The sequence below is a fragment of the Osmerus eperlanus genome, chromosome 27 (genome assembly GCF_963692335.1).
Source record: "Osmerus eperlanus chromosome 27, fOsmEpe2.1, whole genome shotgun sequence".
Classification (NCBI taxonomy): Eukaryota; Metazoa; Chordata; class Actinopteri; order Osmeriformes; family Osmeridae; genus Osmerus; species Osmerus eperlanus.
Window position 1 is genome coordinate 7,071,888 of NC_085044.1, and position 20,843 is coordinate 7,092,730.

Genomic DNA, 20,843 nt, shown 5'->3' on the forward strand with positions numbered 1-20,843 from the left:
GGGAAATCAAGAAGAAGGGATGGAGGGAGAAAGAGGGATGGGAACAGAACAAGAGTTCTGAAGATGCAACATCATAAAATGTGTTTCAACAACAGTGGTTTTATTATGCCAATACAATTCCCACCAACAGCATAGGCTAGGTCTATATACAGTAAATAATGTATATATATTCATACCAGCGTTTCCCACAGAAAATGTGTTAGTTAAGGTGGTAGGGTGGGGTTTGCCTTCAGGGGGGGGGGGTGGGGGCTAGTTTGTGCGATAGACTAATGCGTTATGCAGAGAAGGGAGACTGGGGGTTTGGAATGGAAGGGAGAAAACAGGACAAAGTAACACGGCGGATATCGCTATAAATTTACAAAAAACGGACAATGTCGTTAAGGCGGCAGGCGAGATTTGCTTAGATTTTGGCCGCCTTAACTGAAAAGTGCTGCGGGAAACCCTGCATATGTATATAATATTTAATATACAAATGTAGTCAATAAGTAGAATAATCAACAGCAGACAACTTCCATCACACCACATTCCCACTACAGCAGATGCTACCGACTACGGTGTTTCAGCATGATTTGTACATACAAGTTTGTTTGACCCCGTAAATATTTTTCTATTTGTACATATGGACTCAAAGGTTGAGAAAAGCTCAAAGCTGCGTACGACCAGATGTTTCACAGCTCCTGCACAGTAGCCTATCGGTACGTGGCACATGCCCACCCTGTGTAGACGGGCCGGGAAGAATACGCTGTAGCGACCACCCAGCGTTAGTCCTCTTGATCTTCAACGCCCCCCCTGGTCAGCAGTGGAACATTCCCACTGCCCTGCATCTCCTGCTGGGAGGAACCAATGCGCTGGTACAGCAGGGGTGTTCCACTGCAGCCCTGGCCCTGCAGGTCTTTGATGTGTGCGTTCACGGGCAGGGGTTGGAGCAGTCCATCCCTGCGCCAGTAGAGTTGGTACAAACCAGGCTGGTCAACCAGGAAGCAGGAAGCGCAGACCTGAGTCAGCTGATCCACACTGACCTCTGACTTCCACTGGACAGTCCTCAGGTCACTGATCTGATCGGTCCGGAAGAGCACCCGCACACACCGCTGAAACACACACACAAGCATCCACACACATATACACACAAAATTGTGAAACGTTAAGTCCGTAACACAACACACACACATTGGTAAAGATTCCTCACACACATCTGACGCCTACCTGCTGATGCTGATGTTGCTGGGCCTCGTTGCTACGACGACGGCTCCAGGCCTTAAGAGACTGTCTGGCCTCCCTGGTCACACCACCAGGCGGCGTTGAATCACTCTGGATCAAACACAGGCTGGCATACACACTGGTCAGGTAGTAGCCCCCTGGAACACACACACACACACACACACTGGTCAGGTAGTAGCCCCCTGGAACACACACACACTGGTCAGGTAGTAGCCCCCTGGAACACACACACACTGGTCAGGTAGTAGCCCCCTGGAACACACACACACTGGTCAGGTAGTAGCCCCCTGGAACACACACACACTGGTCAGGTAGTAGCCCCCTGGAACACACACACACTGGTCAGGTAGTAGCCCCCTGGAACACACACACACTGGTCAGGTAGTAGCCCCCTGGAACACACACACACTGGTCAGGTAGTAGCCCCCTGGAACACACACACACTGGTCAGGTAGTAGCCCCCTGGAACACACACACACTGGTCAGGTAGTAGCCCCCTGGAACACACACACACTGGTCAGGTAGTAGCCCCCTGGAACACACACACTGGTCAGGTAGTAGCCCCCTGGAACACACACACACACAGAGGTAAGGTGGTAGCTGTCAGACAACAAATTACGTGGTTACTTGGTGGTGGATTGTGTGTGTGTCCTCCCCTCCACAGTGAAAGTAGTGGTGTGTGTGTGTGTTTCCTACCCTCCCCAGTCAGGTAGGCAGGGTCCAGCAGCTCCATCATGTAGATCACTTCAGTCAGCACCTCCGGTTGGTTCACCTGAACCAGGAAGTAACTCAGCACTGGCAGGAAGTCATCAGCCCCAAAGTCCCGTCCTGAGGACACAGACAGGAAGTAGATGTGGACATGGGGACGTAAAAACCCTGAAACCCGGTTATACTACTCTACAGTCCTCAACTCTAATACTTAGTCAACTGTGCATTACTCTAATCTACAATCTACAGTCCAATACTCTACTGCTCTACTCTACAGGCTCTACAAGCCTTTGCACGACTCTGCTCGACTCTACAGTCTTCGACTCTACTCTGCTCTACAGTCGTCTGCTCTACAGTCCTCTGCTCTGCTCTACAGTCCTCTGCTCTGCTCTACAGTCCTCTGCTCTGCTCTACAGTCCTCTGCTCTACTCTACAGTCCTCGACTCTACAGTCCTCTACTCTGCTCTATAGTCGTCTGCTCTACAGTCCTCTGCTCTGCTCTACAGTCCTCAACTCAGCTCTACTCTACAGTCCTCTACAGCCCCTTTCTCTACTGTACAAAAACTTAAATATTTATTTACATTTACTGCCATTTCAAACCACAGTGATCCAGGTGGGTTTAATGTAACCAGTGTTGATTGGCTCTTTACTATATTATCCTCAGGTGCAAGACCCCTCCCCCAGTGGTCAAAACAGTCTTTGATTCATCACAATGGAAACGAGGGTAAACAACTAGGGTATTGCAACAGCAACCTCATACTGTATAATGTATCATATGTTATGAGGTAAAAGTTCAATTGTTTTGAGGTTCTACAATTCTGTGGTTTTCTAGTTCTGATATTATATAGTTCGGACGGTCATAAAATTGAGGTTATATAGTTCTGAGGATCTGAAGCTCTATTGGGTTCTATGGTTATGAGGTTTAAATTGACTCTTCTCTTCTATAGTTCTGAGGGTTCTATAGTTCTAAGGGTTCTCTGGTCCTATATTTCTGAGGTTCTGACCTGGTGCCGAGCTGCTCCTCATGGTGCTGTAGACCAACTTGCACACCTGCAGCAGCAGCGCCATCTTGTCCAACGGAGAATATGCTCGCCTGAGCACACGCAACTTCCTCTTCACCTTCTCCAGCCCTGCCGCCACCGCCGCCGCCACGTCCCCACCCACCCCAAACTGCTCTTCCGGGTTCCCCTCTCTGGCCAATCGCAGGCAGCGCTCCAGGTTGGGGGCGGAGCCGTCTCGCTGCTGTAGCGTCTGCAGTGTGGCGTTGAGCTGGGGCTGCAGGGGCTTCAGCACACAGCGATAAAGGGCCTTCTCCAACACAACATCTACACACACACAAACACACACAAAGAAACACCCTTTCAAAGTTTTTACAAAGCACAGAACTGCCACTACACCTGATGCACCAGGAAACTAGTTGTTACATTGTTGTTACACTGCTGTAACTTGGTAGAACATTGTTGTAGTTACAGTGTATCAAGATATGAAGGGTGGATGGTGCAGCATGTCATACAGCAGGCCCACCTATCTCCTCCTCAGGCACCAGGGTCTCTATAGGAGGCTCCAGCTCTCCGCTATCCAGCAGGAAGCTCTTAGCACTGGACAGGAAGAGGCGGAGCTTTTGCAGCAGCTCCACTGCGTCTGATTGGCTGTTGGGCTTCAGCTCCTCCTCCCTCTGCAGCCGGAGGAAGTCCTGGACTAGCGCGCCGAAAGCTGTCTGTCTGTCCACCGCCAGATCCTCCACCATCCTCGCCACGCGGCGCCCGGGCACGAAGAACGACACGAACGCAGCGCTCAGTTTCCTGAGGGCAGAGCCTGGCTGGCGTGGAGGGGTGGGGTTACTGGAGCCCCTGGTGAATGGCGGTCGCTGTGGGCTCTCTACCGCTTCCTCTAGGCTGCTCAGGGAGCTACAGCTCTCCAGCTCGCTCAGAGAGGGGGCTAGTCGGTTCTCCTGGGTGACACACAGCAGCGCCTCTTCTTCCTGCTCCTGGCCTGGCTCCGCCTCCTCGTCCCTCTCTTCTGACTTTTCTCTCTGTACTCTTGATGTCTCCGCTAATTCAATCTCTATTTCATTTTGCGTTCCCTCCTTTCCTCCTCCCCCCTCTCCTCCTCCTTCCTCTTCTCCTCGACCTTCCGTTCCCCCTCCTCGCCCTCCTCCCTCCCCTCCCTTGAGCAGCATTTTGGGGATGTGGTAGTCTTGTTCTGTGGTAGGAGACAGGGTGGGGGGTATGTGGTAATCTTCTTCTGTGGTAGGAGACAGGGTGGGAGGCATGAGGCTTGTCTTCTTTTTAGGAGGCAGCACTGGGACGGGCTGGAAGCACTTCATGGATGAGGCTGTCTGAGGGTCTGTACATGGTGTTCCCTCCACAGTTTCTCCCCTAACCCCCTCCACAGTCATCCCCCTTTTCCCCTCATTGCTTCCAACAGCTAACGGAGTCTTCTGCACCCCCTTGCCTCCCCGGAATCCCCTGCCCTTAGTCTTGGCCAACAGAGGAGGGGGAGGTGGTGAAGCCACAGGGGGGGACAAGGGCCCGGAGGTTTCTGTGGAGACTCGCACCTTCAAGCTGCGTTTGAACAGGTGGCGTCGGTGCAATGCATCCTGGGATTGCAGAAAGAGGGGGTTGACGAAGCAGAGTGCTCCCTGCTCATGCCCATAGTTCAGCTCCCTGGGGCTGCGTGTTCTGATTGTACAGAACTCCTGGAAGAGTGTGGGGCTTCCTTGAGGGGTGGAGCAATATTCAGGGGAGGGGAGAGGGGGCATGGCCTTTTCCTCGGATGCTCCGCCCCTCGGCCCACGGAAGTTGAGCTGGGAATTCCAGAACTCTGCAGGACGAACACACACACCATAATAACCAACCCTGGATGAGGTTAGGCGTGAGATCACAATGGTTGCCACGGTACTCACCCACTCCCATGTGAGAGATGGACTCTAGCTGTTTGTGGGAGGTTGCCTTGGCAATGGCCACTGGAAGCTCCAGGGTGAAGGGCAATACATCCCTGATCAGAGACATTACTAGAGTTCACAGACATTGCTAGAGTTCACAGACATTGCTAGAGTTCACAGACATTACGAGAGATTACACACATTACTAGATATCAGAAATACAGATCACAACAGGTCTTAGACATTACTAGAGTTCAGTCATTACTAGACATCACACATATTATAAAACATCACAGACATGCAGATCACAGACATTACTAGAGATCTACCTGCTGACACAGTAGAATGCGATGAGACGACAGAGGTCAGGGAAGCTGATGGCAGCACTCTCCAAAGAGAAGGCTAGATAGAGGGGGAAGGAGGAGGATAGTGGAGAGGAAGGAAGGGAGGGAGGAAGTAATGAGTCAGGTGTTGCATATGTGTGTATATGTAAGTAAGGGTGTGACATGGTGTGTATGTGCGAACTGTGTCTGAGGGTGGGGGGGGATGGGGGTGGTGGTTCTTACTGCAGTCCAGTTCCCGGATGACGAACTGTTTGACGAAGGAGGGAATGCTGTCATCCGCCAGACGTACACACAGAACCTTCTTCTGGGAAGTGCTGGACTTGCGCACCAAAAACGTCTAGGAACACAACACCAGCGCACTCAACATCTGACTCTTGCCTAGGGTTGTGTATGTGTGTGTGGGTGTACACAAATGTGCTTGTGTGTGTGTGTATATGTGTGTAGCTGCGCATATTCAATGTGTGTGTGTGTGTGTGTGTCTGACCCCTGGTGGCTCCCTCTGCAGGATATGCAGAGCAGTGGCAGAGTTGATTGACAGCTGCAGCCAAACGGGGTGTGTGAGGAGGAGACGGTCCAGCACACTGACGCTCCTCAGAGAGCCTCTCTGAGGTCCAGCACACTTCAACGCTGGGGGCTGGGGGTCCGGAAAGTCATACAACGGCTCGCCCTGCATCTACACTTACGGACAGGCAAACGTGTGGTAATAAGTAGTCATTTTCCATAACATCCAGCGCCTCCTACACTGAGAGTAGGAGGCGCACGGTTATTTACGAAAAATTACAGGATGTCTGCAGCAATGCCGAAAATCTGCTATCAACTGGGGGGACAATTATATGCCATTTTCTCAAGAGCAATTCCCGAGGGGGACACCAACATTACTGCTGTAACACAGCACATTAAAAAAGCGCCATTGTGTCCCCCCTGTGTTTCCGCCTATAGTCTGCAGTAGTGAAAGAATAACGAGATAGACAACAGTAAGACTGTAGATTAGTTATGAAACAACTAACAGTCTGAAGGTTGGTAAAAGGCGGCCTCGCGCTAGGCCAGTCCAGACTTGCTGCGCGCAGAAGATATGTGGCACAACATGTAGGCCGGAGACGGTGTGCTCAACACGGCGAGAAAGTTACTGGTTAACAGACAGTAGGCTAAATACGCACTATCCACATCCAGGTAAGAAGACAACAAACAGGTAGCAGGAAACTATATTATAGAAGGCTGCGCGCCTAGTAGGCTAGCCTATCAATCCTACTTCCAATTTACAAACATGCTTGTCCAACTGATTCCAAACTTTCTATGATGTGCGATGAATTCCTGTGCCGTGATAAATGGAATAGCCTACCTTTATGCACCCAATTTCGCGCAGTCATTAACACGATGAGATCCTATCCACTGGAGCTTTAATCGAAGATGTCGGAACTTTTAGACACCGTGAAGTGTTTATGATCCGCTTCCAACTCGACCCTTATTGTCATTCTCACAGTTCGGTGGCAGGCAGTTATTACCGTATAGCTGGGACTCTCCAACATGTGGAGACGTCTCCCAGAACTAGGCGCATGACTAACAACTTCCTTAACTCGTGTCTTCCTTATTTTCCATTTACGCATAGGGAAATTATCTTACTCAGCGGGCAGGGTGAGAATACAGACCTCAACTTTGACAAACGTGTGGGCTGAACGTTTATTTCTGGGACGCTGCGCCTTTCAGCGCCATTGACAAGGATTTGAGGTGAATGGGTAACGTAAAGTAGCGTATCTTTGTAAATATAGTCTACTTGCTCAGATCGTGCAGGAAGTCTTATAACGAAATTATGAATGTAGTGTCCATTTACTAAGTCTAACAACACAACACATAGTGAATCCAAACAAATAAAAAAAAACGACTTTGTTTAACGGCTCGGTTTTGTCTTAGACAATAAAAAGTTAGGAGAGGCTATAACCTAACAGCCTAAATGCCAGTAGCCTAGTTACCAAAGTGTTAAAGCCATACACTTTATTTTCGTGAATGTTGGCTCTACTTAAATGCACTATAGAAACAGGAACAAAGCGCAATCAAATGTAATGTCAAATTATATTGTCCACTGATAAAGAACAGGTGAGTGGACCAATTATCCTAGGACCAGATTATGAAGTTGGACATTGGGCCGGAAGAGCCGTCTGTTTTCTTAAATGGATTGTTACAGACACTTTTTCTGGATATAGATATTTTTGCTTTGGAGATGAAGGCATTCAAGGTTGCCCTCATAGCATAGCAATATCCATTGTCAAACACTCAGTTACCACACAACTAGTTAGAAGAACCCAACTACCACTTGCGTTAGCAAACTGGAACACCTCCCACTGAAACGTACTAAGTGAAAACCGGAAACGGATATAATCATCGGAAATATTGCACCGCGTTAGGTAAGACTCATACGATGTGTTCTTTTTCTTAACTTAATTCACTATTCATATTAGTCAGGTATGGGTGAACTAAAACACAAAGCTTATAGAAAACTGTACTTCATACGCTAATTAGTTCTAAGCGCTATTTGTGCCAACTCTTTGTACCGGCTGGACAAGATGGCTATCATCATTAACTTGCTCTGGCCATACGACTGCTACTACTAGCTTAGCTAGACTAGCCTAGCTAGCTAGCTTTCTCTAAACATACTTGGCACGCTATTATCTAGATAGCTAGCTAGCCAGTTACTGTCATATTAATTGACATTAACTATCTATTATTATCTATCGCGCTTACCCGCCGCCTAGCTTTATAACGATATTATTTTATGTTTGAAATGGGCAATGTTGGTGCTGGCTAGCTAGCTAACGTTTACAGACACGCCATACGATAGGTTAGCCTGACGAGCTAGTAGCCTAATTGTTTTCTAACAAAGTGTCTAGACCAAACGATTGGCTAACTAACCCTACATGCAGTGTTTGTGAAAAGACAAGGGAGAAGAGATTTTTGAAAATAATTCTATCAGTTTATGAATACAAAATATCTATTGTTCCGAACTCGCTAATGCGTTTCCGACGTGTATAGGCTAACGTTAACTGTCTCATAAGAACGTGCTAGGCCAATTACAAAAGACGGGCAATATAATTCGCTAAAGATGACGTTTAATGTACTAAAACATTTAGGATAGTTTTGTAATAGACTAGTATAAATTGAAAATATCCCAGTGTTGGTAAGTGCCGTTCGGGTATATTTATCTTTATGAAACTGGTATAACTAGGCTATCCACTTCTTAGTTTCTTCTTAGTTTTCAGTTTTACTTTCAGTATAATAATTATAACTAGAGGGTACAATTTATGGGGAAATTGTGGGGTGTGCTCCTGTATTTCTGTTCGCACTTCGACTGGTTAGCTCCTGCGATTCCCACACAGCAGGAGTCTAGTAGACTGGTTAGCTCCTGCGATTGCCACACAGCAGGTCTATTAGTTAGCTAGCTCTACAATTTACCGGGTCTGGGTCTGAATCTAGGAGTAAAACGGAGCACAGCTGTAGGTATGCAGGTAGCAACGCTAGTGCTAAATAACTATTTATCTGGTTGGCTCCATGACGCCGCCCCCCCCCCCCCCCCCCCTCAAAAGTTGTAATAATCATTGTTACAACAAAACCAAAGACTTATAAGTTATGTTATTCTGTTAACATGTTTAACCATTTATTTAACACATCCTGGATATAAAAAGAAAAAAACACAATTAAACACATTTCTAGTGATAAAAAATAAAAAGGTAATAGTCAGCTAAACAATTGACTTTTAACCTCAAACATGACGTGCTCTCTCCCCTGCTGACAGCCATCTCTGCACATCTCTGAGCCATCTCTGCACATCTCTGGTCCCTCAATGCTAATATATAAAAGCTTCCATAGCATTTCATCAGTATGATACTGAGTACTCAAGTCGACACCATTTTTCTGCTGCAGTTCAATATCCCGGGGGAATGAGGCGAACGACTGGTCTGTCTTTATTACGTGATATGCCGTTGTTATAAGTCGTACATTAACACGATGGGCATCTGCATTTAACCCTTGTGTTGTCTTCGGGTCATTGTGACCCTTCAGTGTTGCGACAACTTTACCTCATACAAAAATAAAGTGAACCATTTTCTTTTAACCGTCGGGCTTTCTCACACCCCCCACAGCGCGAAGATTAAAAGAAAATGCTTTTTATTTGTTTTTGTATTGGGTAAAGTTGTCGCAGCAAAACGATGGGATCGTTGTGAACTAGGGCTTCAACGATTAGTCGACATTATCGACAACGTCAACAGTAAAAAATTTGAACTCCTTCCCTCATAGGACCTATTTCAAGTGCCTGCAATAACGTGATTTGACCAGTGCGGCGCTGTAGTGCTAGACTAATGCAGCCCTTCCGTATGCTATCCAAGGAAAGAAAACAGCGCTAAAATGTCTGCGTGCAAACGGAGCAGAACAAGTCGCGTCACTAAAAATACTGTTATCTGTAATGCATGCAAGGTGGAACTTGCTTTCCATGGGAGCACAATGTACATGCTGGAACATTTAAAAAGGAAACGTCCCGGCACGAGAGGAGATGGAAACGGTAAGAAGTGAGTGTGCTCCAGCTGGAACTAAGGAAGATGGCCAGTTAGCGACACCAGTTGATAAAAACGCATTACGCAGTATTTCATGCATACTAACACCGTAGCTACATGTCCGCAGACAGCAGTTAGACATGCATTACAGACATAAAGCTAGGAATGTAAACAAATCTCTTAAATTAGGCAGCAGCATTGAGAGCTTCATTTGTAGACAACAGGGTTATGTTCAATGAAAAACAGTGAGTAATTGGACAAAAAGAGATTGGTCTGTTCAGTTGGCTCAAAGTGCAATAAAAATATTTTTTTCAAAAACTAAAGTGATTTCCTGGTTTAATTTATTAGTGAGAATAAGTATAACTCAATGTTTTAACAGATTGCAAACGCTGAAAAAGCCTATGGATTAATCGGTGAAAAAATAGATGATTAGTCGACTAATCGTTCTAATAATCGTTATATTAGTCCATTATCAAAATAATCGTTTGTTGCAGCCTTATTGTGACCCGAAGGCAGCACACGGGTGAAATTCCTGACCTGCATGGTCAACGACCCGGAAAATAGATTGTCAACCACCCGCTTAGCTGTCACGCAAAGCAGGTGCTGTCTGCTATTAGAATGGCTGGTCAGGGATTGTTTTTTAAAATTGTCGGTGCCTGTGTAAAAAGATCCACTTTTTTCTGCTTTAGACGGGAACATAGGACAGACGACACAGTGCATCTTAGTTACATGAAAAAAGTCGATTCCGTTTGAGCTCGTAGCTTTCCTTTACTGCCATCTGCCTTCAGTGTCTCGCGCCAGTCTTGCGCCAGTTGTTAAAAAACGGAAAGTAAATAAAAATACAAGCAACGCAATCGCTAACAAGACAAACCTTTTGACACTGACGTTGTCTATGTAGTCCAAATATTGAGGGATCCTTAAGGGTGGGTAAATAAATAAAAATAAAAAATAAATATATATAAGTGAACAATGGTTGCACCTAATAATGCATTTACTTATTCTATGGGACGTACAGGGGGATTTCAACATGTGAACTCTTGGTCTGCTGCAGGAAAATGCTGCACTATTTGTATGTCGCCTCGGATATCATTGTCTAAATGCCCCCTCCCTCCAACCAGGTGTCCCCTTGTCTCCAGTGCCATGGAGAAGAACAACTCTATCAAGCTGTTTGTGGGGAACCTACCTCTGGAGACTAGCCAGGAGGATCTGAACCAGCTTTTCGCCCCGTACGGAGAGGTCGTGACCTGCAGTCTCCTGCGGCAGTTCGCGTTCATCCACCTCCAGAGCGCGGGCGCCGCTGACCGCGCCATCAGGGAACTCAATGGGAGGGACTTTCGCGGGCGCAACCTCGTCGTGGAGGAGTCCCGCGCGCGACCTCTGAACTCCACCAAGGTGTTTGTGGGTAATCTGAGCGCACTATGTACAGCGGACGACCTGCAGGAGCTGTTCCAGACGTTTGGGAAGGTTCTGGAATGTGACAAGGTTAAAGGTCAGTTACGGGCATTGTGGCAGGGTTTTGTGACTCCCTTCAATCTTGCGTAGACACAGACATAGAACAATAGTGGCAAGGAGAAATAATAGTCTGAGTGTAAAATGTAAAATATTAGTGGTGGGCCGTTATCGGCGTGAACGCGCTGCGACTCTTATCGGCGAAAATATCGCCGTTAATCTATTCTCAAAGTTGGGTTGGGAGCTGGGTCTATACTACGCAAGCTATGATGACTTTCACCTTGATATTTTAGCGTGGAAGTATACCTAGCCGAATTGCACTGTAGGGGGCGAGAAGGCATACACACAGTCTTAGAACCTGTGTGTATGCCTTGTGTATGAAATTATCACATCAAACGTGACGTGCTAACATGGATGCAGCTATGAAGCCGCCTGGTTTGCTACAGGGAAAATGTATTTTTAAGAAGCTTCCCAATGGAAACCTCGACAAGACTAAGGTTGTTTGCACCTTGTGCTATGCCAAATTAGTTTACTGTAAGAGTTCTTCCAGTCTCAAATACCACCTAATCGCAAATCATCCCTTAGCTAATGCGGAAGATGCCGGGCCGAGCACTGATGTGAGTTGCACTCAAACTACGATGTTTGAGTGCAACCGAGGCAAGCCCGTCATCACAGCTCTATCAGCCAAGCTAACTAATCTAATAAACAGTTAATAAACACAAGTACATCTTATTGAACATAATTAATTTTCATCACCAATTATCATAGTAGAACAGCTTTCTCAAGCAGTTTGTGATGCATTTTGGAAACAGGAGATGAGCTCCTGGTCTAATGCGCCACCTGGCTTGAGAAACCCGTTCTCAAAGACTTACTTTTAGTCATTATTTGGGTAGCACACATTCTGAATGCCTTCAGCGAAATTCAAATGAGCCATTTTAATCTACATTAATCTAGATTAACGCCAAGATTACAGTGAGATTAATCTAGATTAAAAAAATTAATCTATGCCCACCACTAAAATATATAGAGCAGGGGGCTACAATATTTAAAACTCTACTGCCCTCCCATGAGAGTCAGAGGAACCTAGTGTGAGAACCCGAAGTGGGCAAGTGAGGGAGAAAACGATACTGACAACACGATGACTGTTAGTCAGAGAGCATTATGTCTGTGTGTCGTCCCTCCCACAGCCCGCCTGTCGTCTAACGCTGGCTACGCCTTCGTGCATATGGAAAGAAAGGAGGATGCCCTCCAAGCCATCGAGGCGCTCCACGGGACCACCTTCAAGGGCCGCCAGCTGTCCGTGGAGCTCTCCAAGGTGCAGCCTAGCAAGCCCACCACCACGGCAAAGGTGGGGGGCGTGGGGCTGGGCATGTACCCCAGCGAGGTCCCCCTGACCAAGCCCTCCATGGAGCACCACCAGAGCCAGGCCGCCGTGCTGGCTGCAGCTGCGGCGGCGGCAGCAGGCCTGCCCCTTCAGGTGCAGCAGAGTGTTCACAACTCGTTCTACAACACCACCAGCTTCGACCCCACCTATGCCGCCCTCAAGGGCCTCACCTCCGCCAGCGGCTCAGACCGCACGCCTGTCAGCCCTGCCGTGTATGGCGCCCTCGCCAGCCAGGTGTACGGCTCCGTGGCCAACCAGGTGTACGCGGACGCTGCCTCTGCCACCACCCCCGCCTACGATGGCCAGTTCGACCAATCAACAGTCCCGGAGGCGACCTCCGACCCCACAGCGGTGTTCGAGGCGGCCAGGGCGCGGTTCTTCCAGCAGGGCCAGCAGGTTCTGGCGGAGCAGCAGGCCGGATCCAAGGCCGGGGAGCGGGACCGGAGCCCCGTCAGGCGCACTGCCCCCCTCCTGCCCGACCCAAACCCCACCTCCTTCCCTCAGTCACGCCCTAAACGCCGCGCCCTGCTTCCCACACCCCCCGGGGGGCCAGAGGACCCAGCTGCAGACGGAGACCCCATAGCCAGGTAACTCTTCAAAGTCAGGGTTTTATACTGCAGCAATTAAATAAGAAAAACAAGATACATATGTGTGTATATATATTTTTTAAAGGTTTCATAATTTTTTTCTTCTGAAAATGTAAGTGAAAACAAGGATTTAAAGAGAAGAACAAAGCAGTGCAGTCAGTAATGCAGATTGGTAATGTAAACAGAATGGTGGTGCAAACAGAACTGGTGTTGGTACCACAAGATAACATTTTGAGTTAAGTCCAATGTCTTCGTATTGTGCCTGTACATTTTGTAGAAAAATGTGTCGTGCCACAACAGTTCTTTGCAATCGCACAAATGCTCCTTTTATATTATTATTATTATTATTATTATTAGGGAGTTGGAAAGACGGGAGGTCAGCAAACTACATTTCCGCATACAGCTTTGTGCGCCATTAATTCAAGTAGGCCTACAAAGATTTTTTAAAAGAGAATGTAGCTAGCTACCCACAACATAGCCCAGACCTCACTGCGACCTTAAAAGTGCAGTGTCCACTTGGACCTGTCAAGTGAATTATGTACAAGTAGTTTGCTACACTCCAAATATATTTTGAGACTTCGGGGGCATATCCGACCAAAATGGCCGCAATTTTGTGACTTTGGAAATCAAATGTGAGTAAGTACTTTTATTTGTCGAATACATCATATATTTTTTTTAATAATTGGAATCTACATGTCGTCATTTTTATATAAACAATGTATTCATTGAATTTAAAGAAAATGTGCCATTATGGAAGCAAATCAGTGACATAATGTTTTGAATTTTAAAAGGAATTGAATACTTAATATTGAAATTTAAACGACACAGAATTCTCATATGAATATATTTCAATGTAAAATAAAATTCAGGTTGCTCAAATTCGAGCCTAAAAAAATAGATCTTAAAAAATTCAAGCCTATCAAATTCAAGCCTAAAAAATGTAGCCTATCTAATTCGAGATGAAAAATGTTGATCTTAAAAAATTCAGATTGTAACATCTGGGATATCAAGGATAGGTAGAGCAATCGAGCCTCAATGCAAGATTTTATCACATCGGACTCACCGAAGCATGGTCTTTTTCGCTGGTAATCATCATGCGTTTTCTCTTCTCTATTGCTCTACCTATCCTTGGTATCCCGGATGTTGCAGTCTTTTTTTCTCCTAAAATTTTCGCCTCGAATTTGAGCAACCATTTCCGACCCTTGAATTTTTGGATCAGAATTTTTTTTTTACATTGAAATATATATTAATATGTGAATTTGGTGTTGTTTAAATTTCAATATTAAGTATTCAATGCCTTTTTAAAATTCAAAGCATTATGTCACTGATTTGCTTCTATACCATATTGTGATATATGAAAGGACCTATATCAGGATATGAGATTTTGGTCATGGCACAGCCCTACTGTGAACTCAAATAAACAGCACACTATAAGTAATTAAGAACACTAGTGTCAAAGGGTGAATTGGAGATGATTGTTCATGCTTTTATTTCCTCTCGTTTATATTATTGTAATAGTCTATTTACCTGTTTGAGTAAGAAGTAGCTTGGCCGTCTCCAGGCTGTTCAGAACTCTGCTGCAAGGCTTTTAACGCATATTAACAAAAGAGCACACATCACACCTGTTTTAGCATCACTTCACTGGTTACTAGTCCAGTATAGAATTTAAAATCCTGGTCCTTGCATGGTCAAGTTCCTCCTTACATCTCTGATTTGATACAGCTTCATACCCCCAGTCGTAATCTGAGGTGCTTAGGTCAGAAGCTATTGGTGGTTCCCTGTACTCATTTTAAAACTAGGGGGGATCCATCATTCCGAGAAGCGGCTCCTAGGCTGTGGAATGTCTTGCCTCCCCTTCGACGGTGTGCGACTTCTGTCGAAGCTTTTAAAAAGAAATTGAAGACTGCTATTCAAGCAGGCTTTTAGTTAGTCGAGGGTTTTTCATGGTTGTTTGTCATGTTTTCTGTTTAAAATGTTCTTGTATCTGAATTTGTGGTGTTGTATTGCATTTTGTTGTGAAGCACTTTGTGATTTTTATCTGAGAAGGGTGCTATACAAATACATTTTACTTATTTACTAATACATTTAAAAAGGGGAAAAATTGTGTTGCAGGTTGTTTTAAGGTGCTGCCCCTAAATTATCTGCCTGTGCCCCTAAAATTTTCCGTTAGGGGCTACAGTGTTACTAGTAAAAAAAAAAGTTGGTCTGGAGCTCTGCCTAGTGAAGAGACGGTATATATTGTTAGGTTGTCCGGTGTTGTGATGTACTGTAGACATGAGGCCTCTATAACATGACGCTTCTCCCCTCCCCAGGTGCTATGCAGAGTACTATCAGCAGGTGCAGCAGTACCAGCAGTACCAACAGTACCAGCAGCAGTACCAGCAGTACCAGTACGGCTACCCGCCCCCCCCGGCCATGCCCCCGGTCACCATGCCCACCGCCTCGCCGATGGAGGGACACCTGGCCACGCCCAGAGCGTATGACCCTCCTCCAGCACACAGGGAGCCCCTCCTCCATCGCTATGACTACTCTCACCTCCACACGCCAGAGCCCCCGTACCGATAGCCCCCCCTCCCACTGTAGTCGTGTGTGTGTGTGTGTGTGTGTGTGTGCGTGCTTTTGAGAGGATTTGAAGTGTACGGATTGCATGAGCGGTGTGTATGTGCGGTAACCAGAAGTTAATTCACCACCCCCTTGTCCTAAGGGCTCGTGTTAAACGGTACCTAGGTAGGTAATTGTTGGTTAGCTTAGGTCATGATTGGGTGAACCTCCAAGATGGATAGACAGGCAGACACAGTATTTTTTAGGTTCCAATCAGTAGGTTCTAGATTTCCAACTATTGGTTCTAGGTTCCCATCAATAGATTTGAGGCAGCACCGGGCCCCATGTTGGACTGCCGGTCTTCTCCACCCAGAGAAGTGCCTTGTCGAACTCTGAAGTCAAGCGCATTTGTAAATGATTGCAGAACTTCTCTGGACAGAATGTTAGTGTGCCGGGTTTAGGGTTGTTGGGGTGGGGGCTAGGCTTGTAGTTTGGTGTGGTAGGGTGGGCGTAGTGGAGTGTCAGGCAAGGTAGAAATGCTACCTGTGTGGACAGCTCCAATAACGGTTTCTAGAGCAGTTAAGTGTTTGAGGCAAGTGAGCCAAGCAGTCAGGTGGGATTACTTTAGCCTGGTTGGTTAGTTTAGCCTGGTGGGGTTGGTTTACCCTAGTTTGGTCAACTTATCCCAATGGGATTAACCTATCCTAGTGTGGTTAGCCTATTCTGGTGGCATTAGTTTAGCCCTGGGTGGTTAGTTTAGATAGGTGGGGGCAGCCTAGCCTGTTGTGGTTAGCTTAGCCCAGTGTGCTTAGCTAAGCCTAGTCTAGTGTGGTTAGCCTAGCCCGGTTGTGTTAACCTAGCCCCGTGTGGTTAGTCTAGCCCGGTGTGGTTAGCTTAGCCTGATGTGCTTTGCTTAGCTTGCAGGACAGATGAGTGAATGAGTGTGGATGTGGATGGATGACTGTGTATAAGTGACTGTGGCTATAGGGATCTGCCAGTGGCTTACCTATGATAACACACACACACACACACCTGTTGACCAGATCTTATGTTGAGTCCAAGAGAAATGGTGAATGTTATGTTCTGTTTCTCTTCAAGGGTGGGACAGTTTCAGCCTACACACACACACACACACACATTCAATTCAGGGAACTGCATATTTTTTTCTATTAGAGGTGAGGTTGAACTTTTGTCTCGGAACAGTCGGTAATAACAGAGATAAAAGATAAATGCTGGTCTAAGCCACGAATGCTGCCCCCATTCTAGTGGCTGAGCACCACAAACACCCCTACCCAAACAGCACCTGTAGGGACTGGGGTGTGGAGATGCCTTGACCCCTGACCTTTAACCCTGAGCTCTGACCCTTGCCCCCCTGTAGGGTCATGGTGGGGGTCAGGGGTCACGTCAGGAACAGCCAGACCACGCCCACACACCGTCTGGGCAGGACAGACTGTTGACACACTTTTACTTTGTCTTTATTTTATTTTTGGGTTGATTTAAAAGCCGATGATGATGAAGATGGTAATCCTTGTTTTTTTTCTGTGAGTGGATCATCAAAGTCATGGGTTTTATTGAAATGTTGAACCAGATTGACAGGCCAGGTTTAAAACGTCTATTTTCTTCTACTTCTTCTCTGAAGCGTATGTAACCCCTTTGAAACATGAAGCATCTCAAGGTGAAGTCATGACGGAAGTGGTTCCTTGGTTTGAGAATAAAGACCTAACTGTAACCATGTGAGATACCTGCCTCGACCCCCCCCCCCTCCCCCATCTCCCCTCCCAACCCAAGCTGAGATACGCGGAGCTGATCCCTAGGAGTGGATGAGTTAGGGTCCTCTCTTCTCCTCCCCCGATCTCTCTCACACACACGGTCCTGTGTATTCCACCTGTCTGCTGTGTTCATGCATGTGAGTGTACTGATCTTACTGCTCCTGCAGCCACGTTTTCCCTCTCACTGACTATTACAGCTCACAGCTGATTGGCTGCTGACAGACAGGCCCCTGGAGCAAGGCTCCTGATTGGCTCTCTGGACGCCCAGGGTGGTGACACGGGGGAAGGTTGCCATGGACGCTGGTGGAGACCACCAAGGTAAACCCCCCCCCCCACGCCCCCCCCCCCCCCCACGCCCCCCTACCAACAACCACACACCTGGCAATCACACACCTGACCACTCTCTGCCCTCACCTGATCCAGAAGGGGGCTGGTATTAATGGATGTATTCCCAGTCTGAGAGGGGTGGAGAAGCTGGTAACGCCTCCTCCCAGTTTACTTTCATGACTGCACTTTGACCACTCCTGACCATGACCACACAGACCTGACACTGTATTACAAATATCAACAACCACAACAGTGGACCACACCGCTCTTGACCAAACTACACCACAACACATCACACACAGCATCCACCCTTGACCACACTAGAACCACACAACCATACCTGACCATGACCCCAGATGACCTGCCCGCTCCTAGAGTCCTTTCGCCCTGCCGTCGCCTCATGTCATAACTCATAGGTCATAGGTCAGGCTCCATCTACAGTTGCCATGGATATGTTTGTCATACATCATCTAGCGTCCTTATCTACTGATAAAGGGGGTTGAGGGAGGGGAGGTTGGGGTTGGAGAAGTTGCCCATACTTGTGTTGTGGCGTGTTTCTCTGAGGTGTTTCCTGCCAGAGGGGAAGTAGTCACGCTCTAATGAGGAAGTAGGAAGTAGGGTATCTCCGTCTGTCGCACGGCATGCTGGGTGAGTAACCTGCCTCCACCAACCAGGTACAGAACCGCCCACCACCTCAGCCAATCACTGACAACCTGTACACCACGTTAACCAATCACTGACAGCTTGGACAGTGCCCTCAACCTATCACTGAGCACCATGGCACGTTGTGGTTGTGCCAGAGAAGCAGGCTAAGATGGAGCCCACAACCGTCTTCTCACCTCGTTGCCAGAAAGAAATGATGAATAAACAAATGACAATTACTCAATTTTATGGTTTTGATTTCATGTTATTTCTTTTCTTTTTTTTTATGTGTAATTTGAAAGTCATGAATTTCAATTTTCTGTCTTCTTCCTAAGGTTGAATAAATAACTTAGAGATGACCAGCACGTTTGGTGTTTCACTTCTGTGGTAGTGATATAGGTGGGGGGTTATCATGTTCACGCTTCTGTACCTTTAGTTTCCTTTACTGAGGTATGACAAGGGCACACGGGGTCACAGAAAGACAGGATTTGAACCTCAGTCTCTAAGGTCACAATGATGGACAGCAGTTACATGGTTAGCACCATTACAGCTGTAAAGATGGGGATGGGACAAATCAAAGTGATTTGTTGTGAAGTTACAAGTACAATAAGGTCATTCTGCATAATCAAATTCTTATGACATGACAGGTAACAGCTATAAGGTACGTATTAAAATATATACAACACTAGCAGCAAAAATATCTATGGCAGTTAAAAACTAAGTAAAACTAAATGTGAGTAAAGCTCAAAATCCTTGTGTACAATTTTATTTTTTTCATTTGTTGGGAACACTGCACATTATATTTTACATTAAAACATGACAAAAAAAATTGCAATATTTAATTATGTTACAGAAAATGACGGAAATAAATATATTGGGCTGTTCAAAAAATAAAGAAGCAGTATCTGCATTATTCATTACAAACTTACAAAAAGTAAAGATTTAGCATTCCTGTGAATCAATAAACTAATATTTAGTTTTATAACCAAGGTTTTTGAGAACTGCTTCACATCTGTGCTGCATGGAGCCGACCAACTTTTGGCACCTGTAAACGGGTATTCCAGCCCAGGATGATTTGACAACCTTCCACAGTTCCTCTGCATTTCTTGGTTTTGCCTCAGAAACAGCATGTTTGATGTCACCCCACTAGTTTTCTATTGGATTAAGGTCCGGGGATTGGGCTGGCCACTCCACAACATTTATTTTGTTGGTCCGGAACCAACATTTTAACCCTTGTGTTATCTTCGGGTCATTCTGACCCATCAGTCATTGTGACCCACCGTCGTATTGTGACAAATTTACCTCATACAAAAACAAAGTGAAGCATTTTCTTTTAACTGTCGGGCTGTCTCAGACCCCCCACATTGGAATGGTTAAAAGAAAATTATTTGTATTTGTTTTTGTATTGGGTAAAATTGGGTAAACACAATGATGGTTCGTTATGAACCTTTGGGTCATGTGACCCGAAGGCAGCACGAGGGTTAAAAAGTTGGCATTTTCAGGCCCTAAATCGCTGTTGTTGTGTACACAAACAGCCAAACCGGATACAAAGTCTTCTGTTTTTATTTGAAAACGTAGTGTAAACGGCCCTTTATCTGGCACACTATGTAGTATGGGTATTGAGTACAGGGTCACTCTCCTTTTCCCCTGGTTCTCAGCTCCACCAACACACCCGCTCCTTGTCTGCAGTCAGTTTACCTGCCTTTCATCAACTCATCATCTCCACAGTATAAAAACCAATGTCTCACTCCCAGACCTCGTCAGATTGTTGTTTCAGCTCAAGTGGTAGTGACATCCGTCAGACTTCTGTAGTCTGTTTAGCTCTTTGTGCTTGAATTAAAGTTTGTCCAATAGTCTTTCCTTCGGATCAGGATCATTCCTTGTCCATCTGCCTGCCAGTCTGCCCTCCACTCCAGTCTTCATTCACAACATACACCATCACTCCTCAACTCCTGCCATCATCTACAATAAACTTTCGTAGACCCCACCTCATTTAACCATGTACGTATGTGTTCTGCACTTTGGTTCACTGTGAACTCAAAACAACAGTAGCATACTGTTTCCTATCTAAACACATAAGTTATGGAGTTACACAGACTGTTCCTTGGCATCAACCACAGTAATACTGTCAGAACCAGTCACTTCTGGTCCTTGAGTATATGCAGCACTTCATACATGCACGTTTGTGTGTCGCTTTGTATAAAAGTGTAAAAAGGATATATGTTAAAGGCAGGGTAGGCAATGTTGTTGAGAAGCACTTTTTGTCATATTTTGACGGTTTGACGGTAATATGAAATCATTCCGACAACTGTGGGCGTCGCAATACTTTAATAAACATGACCAATCATTAAGGGGTACCCTGACTATTAATTGGATGGGCTACCTGTCTATCTACCTACCTACCTACCTGCGTGCGCACTCTGCCCCTCAGGTGAAAAGGGACAATTTAAGG

At 46.3% G+C, this 20,843-nt stretch overlaps 2 protein-coding genes across 7 annotated transcripts; one reads left to right on the forward strand and one right to left on the reverse strand.

Annotated features, from left to right (window-relative positions):
* Positions 1 to 79: 79 nt before the first annotated feature.
* Positions 80 to 6,848, reverse strand: rin1a (Ras and Rab interactor 1a). Of its 2 annotated transcripts, none has more exons than XM_062453802.1 (10): positions 6,494 to 6,848; positions 5,639 to 5,827; positions 5,377 to 5,491; positions 5,140 to 5,212; positions 4,832 to 4,923; positions 3,451 to 4,749; positions 2,931 to 3,251; positions 1,915 to 2,046; positions 1,204 to 1,355; positions 80 to 1,088 (listed from the first exon to the last, which is right to left on the reverse strand). In XM_062453802.1, the coding sequence occupies exons 2-10, from the start codon at positions 5,825 to 5,827 to the stop codon at positions 762 to 764; spliced, it is 2,700 nt and encodes an 899-aa protein (XP_062309786.1). In that variant the 5' UTR covers positions 6,494 to 6,848; the 3' UTR covers positions 80 to 761. The 2 variants fall into 2 exon arrangements, with proteins under 2 accessions (XP_062309786.1, XP_062309787.1); XM_062453803.1 differs by having other exon boundaries at positions 5,639 to 5,832.
* rbm14a (RNA binding motif protein 14a) lies at positions 6,244 to 18,750 on the forward strand. Of its 5 annotated transcripts, XR_009929012.1 has the most exons (5): positions 7,281 to 7,553; positions 10,811 to 11,181; positions 12,329 to 13,112; positions 15,425 to 17,740; positions 18,314 to 18,750. XR_009929012.1 is itself a non-coding variant. In XM_062453808.1 (4 exons), exons 2-4 carry the CDS (start codon positions 10,833 to 10,835, stop codon positions 15,675 to 15,677), a joined length of 1,386 nt encoding a protein of 461 aa, XP_062309792.1. In that variant the 5' UTR covers positions 6,244 to 6,343; positions 10,811 to 10,832; the 3' UTR covers positions 15,678 to 18,750. The 5 variants fall into 5 exon arrangements, 4 of the variants coding, with proteins under 4 accessions (XP_062309792.1, XP_062309790.1, XP_062309789.1 ...); XM_062453808.1 differs by lacking the exon at positions 7,281 to 7,553 and adding an exon at positions 6,244 to 6,343 and having other exon boundaries at positions 15,425 to 18,750; XM_062453806.1 differs by lacking the exon at positions 7,281 to 7,553 and adding an exon at positions 6,739 to 6,879 and having other exon boundaries at positions 15,425 to 18,750.
* Positions 18,751 to 20,843: the final 2,093 nt, after the last annotated feature.

Excerpts from the sequence above, each read along its gene's own strand:
- rin1a (XM_062453802.1), bottom strand. The coding sequence starts at position 5,827 with ATGCAGGGCGAGCCGTTGTATGACTTTCCGGACCCCCAGCCCCCAGCG. Across the intron at positions 4,924-5,139 it reads GCATTCTACTGTGTCAGCAG|GGATGTATTGCCCTTCACCC; the intron begins GTAGATCTCTAG and ends GTCTCTGATCAG. Across the intron at positions 4,750-4,831 it reads CATCTCTCACATGGGAGTGG|AGTTCTGGAATTCCCAGCTC; the intron begins GTGAGTACCGTG and ends TTCGTCCTGCAG.
- rbm14a (XM_062453808.1), top strand. The coding sequence starts at position 10,833 with ATGGAGAAGAACAACTCTATCAAGCTGTTTGTGGGGAACCTACCTCTG. Across the intron at positions 11,182-12,328 it reads GGAATGTGACAAGGTTAAAG|CCCGCCTGTCGTCTAACGCT; the intron begins GTCAGTTACGGG and ends TCCCTCCCACAG. Across the intron at positions 13,113-15,424 it reads GACGGAGACCCCATAGCCAG|GTGCTATGCAGAGTACTATC; the intron begins GTAACTCTTCAA and ends TCCCCTCCCCAG.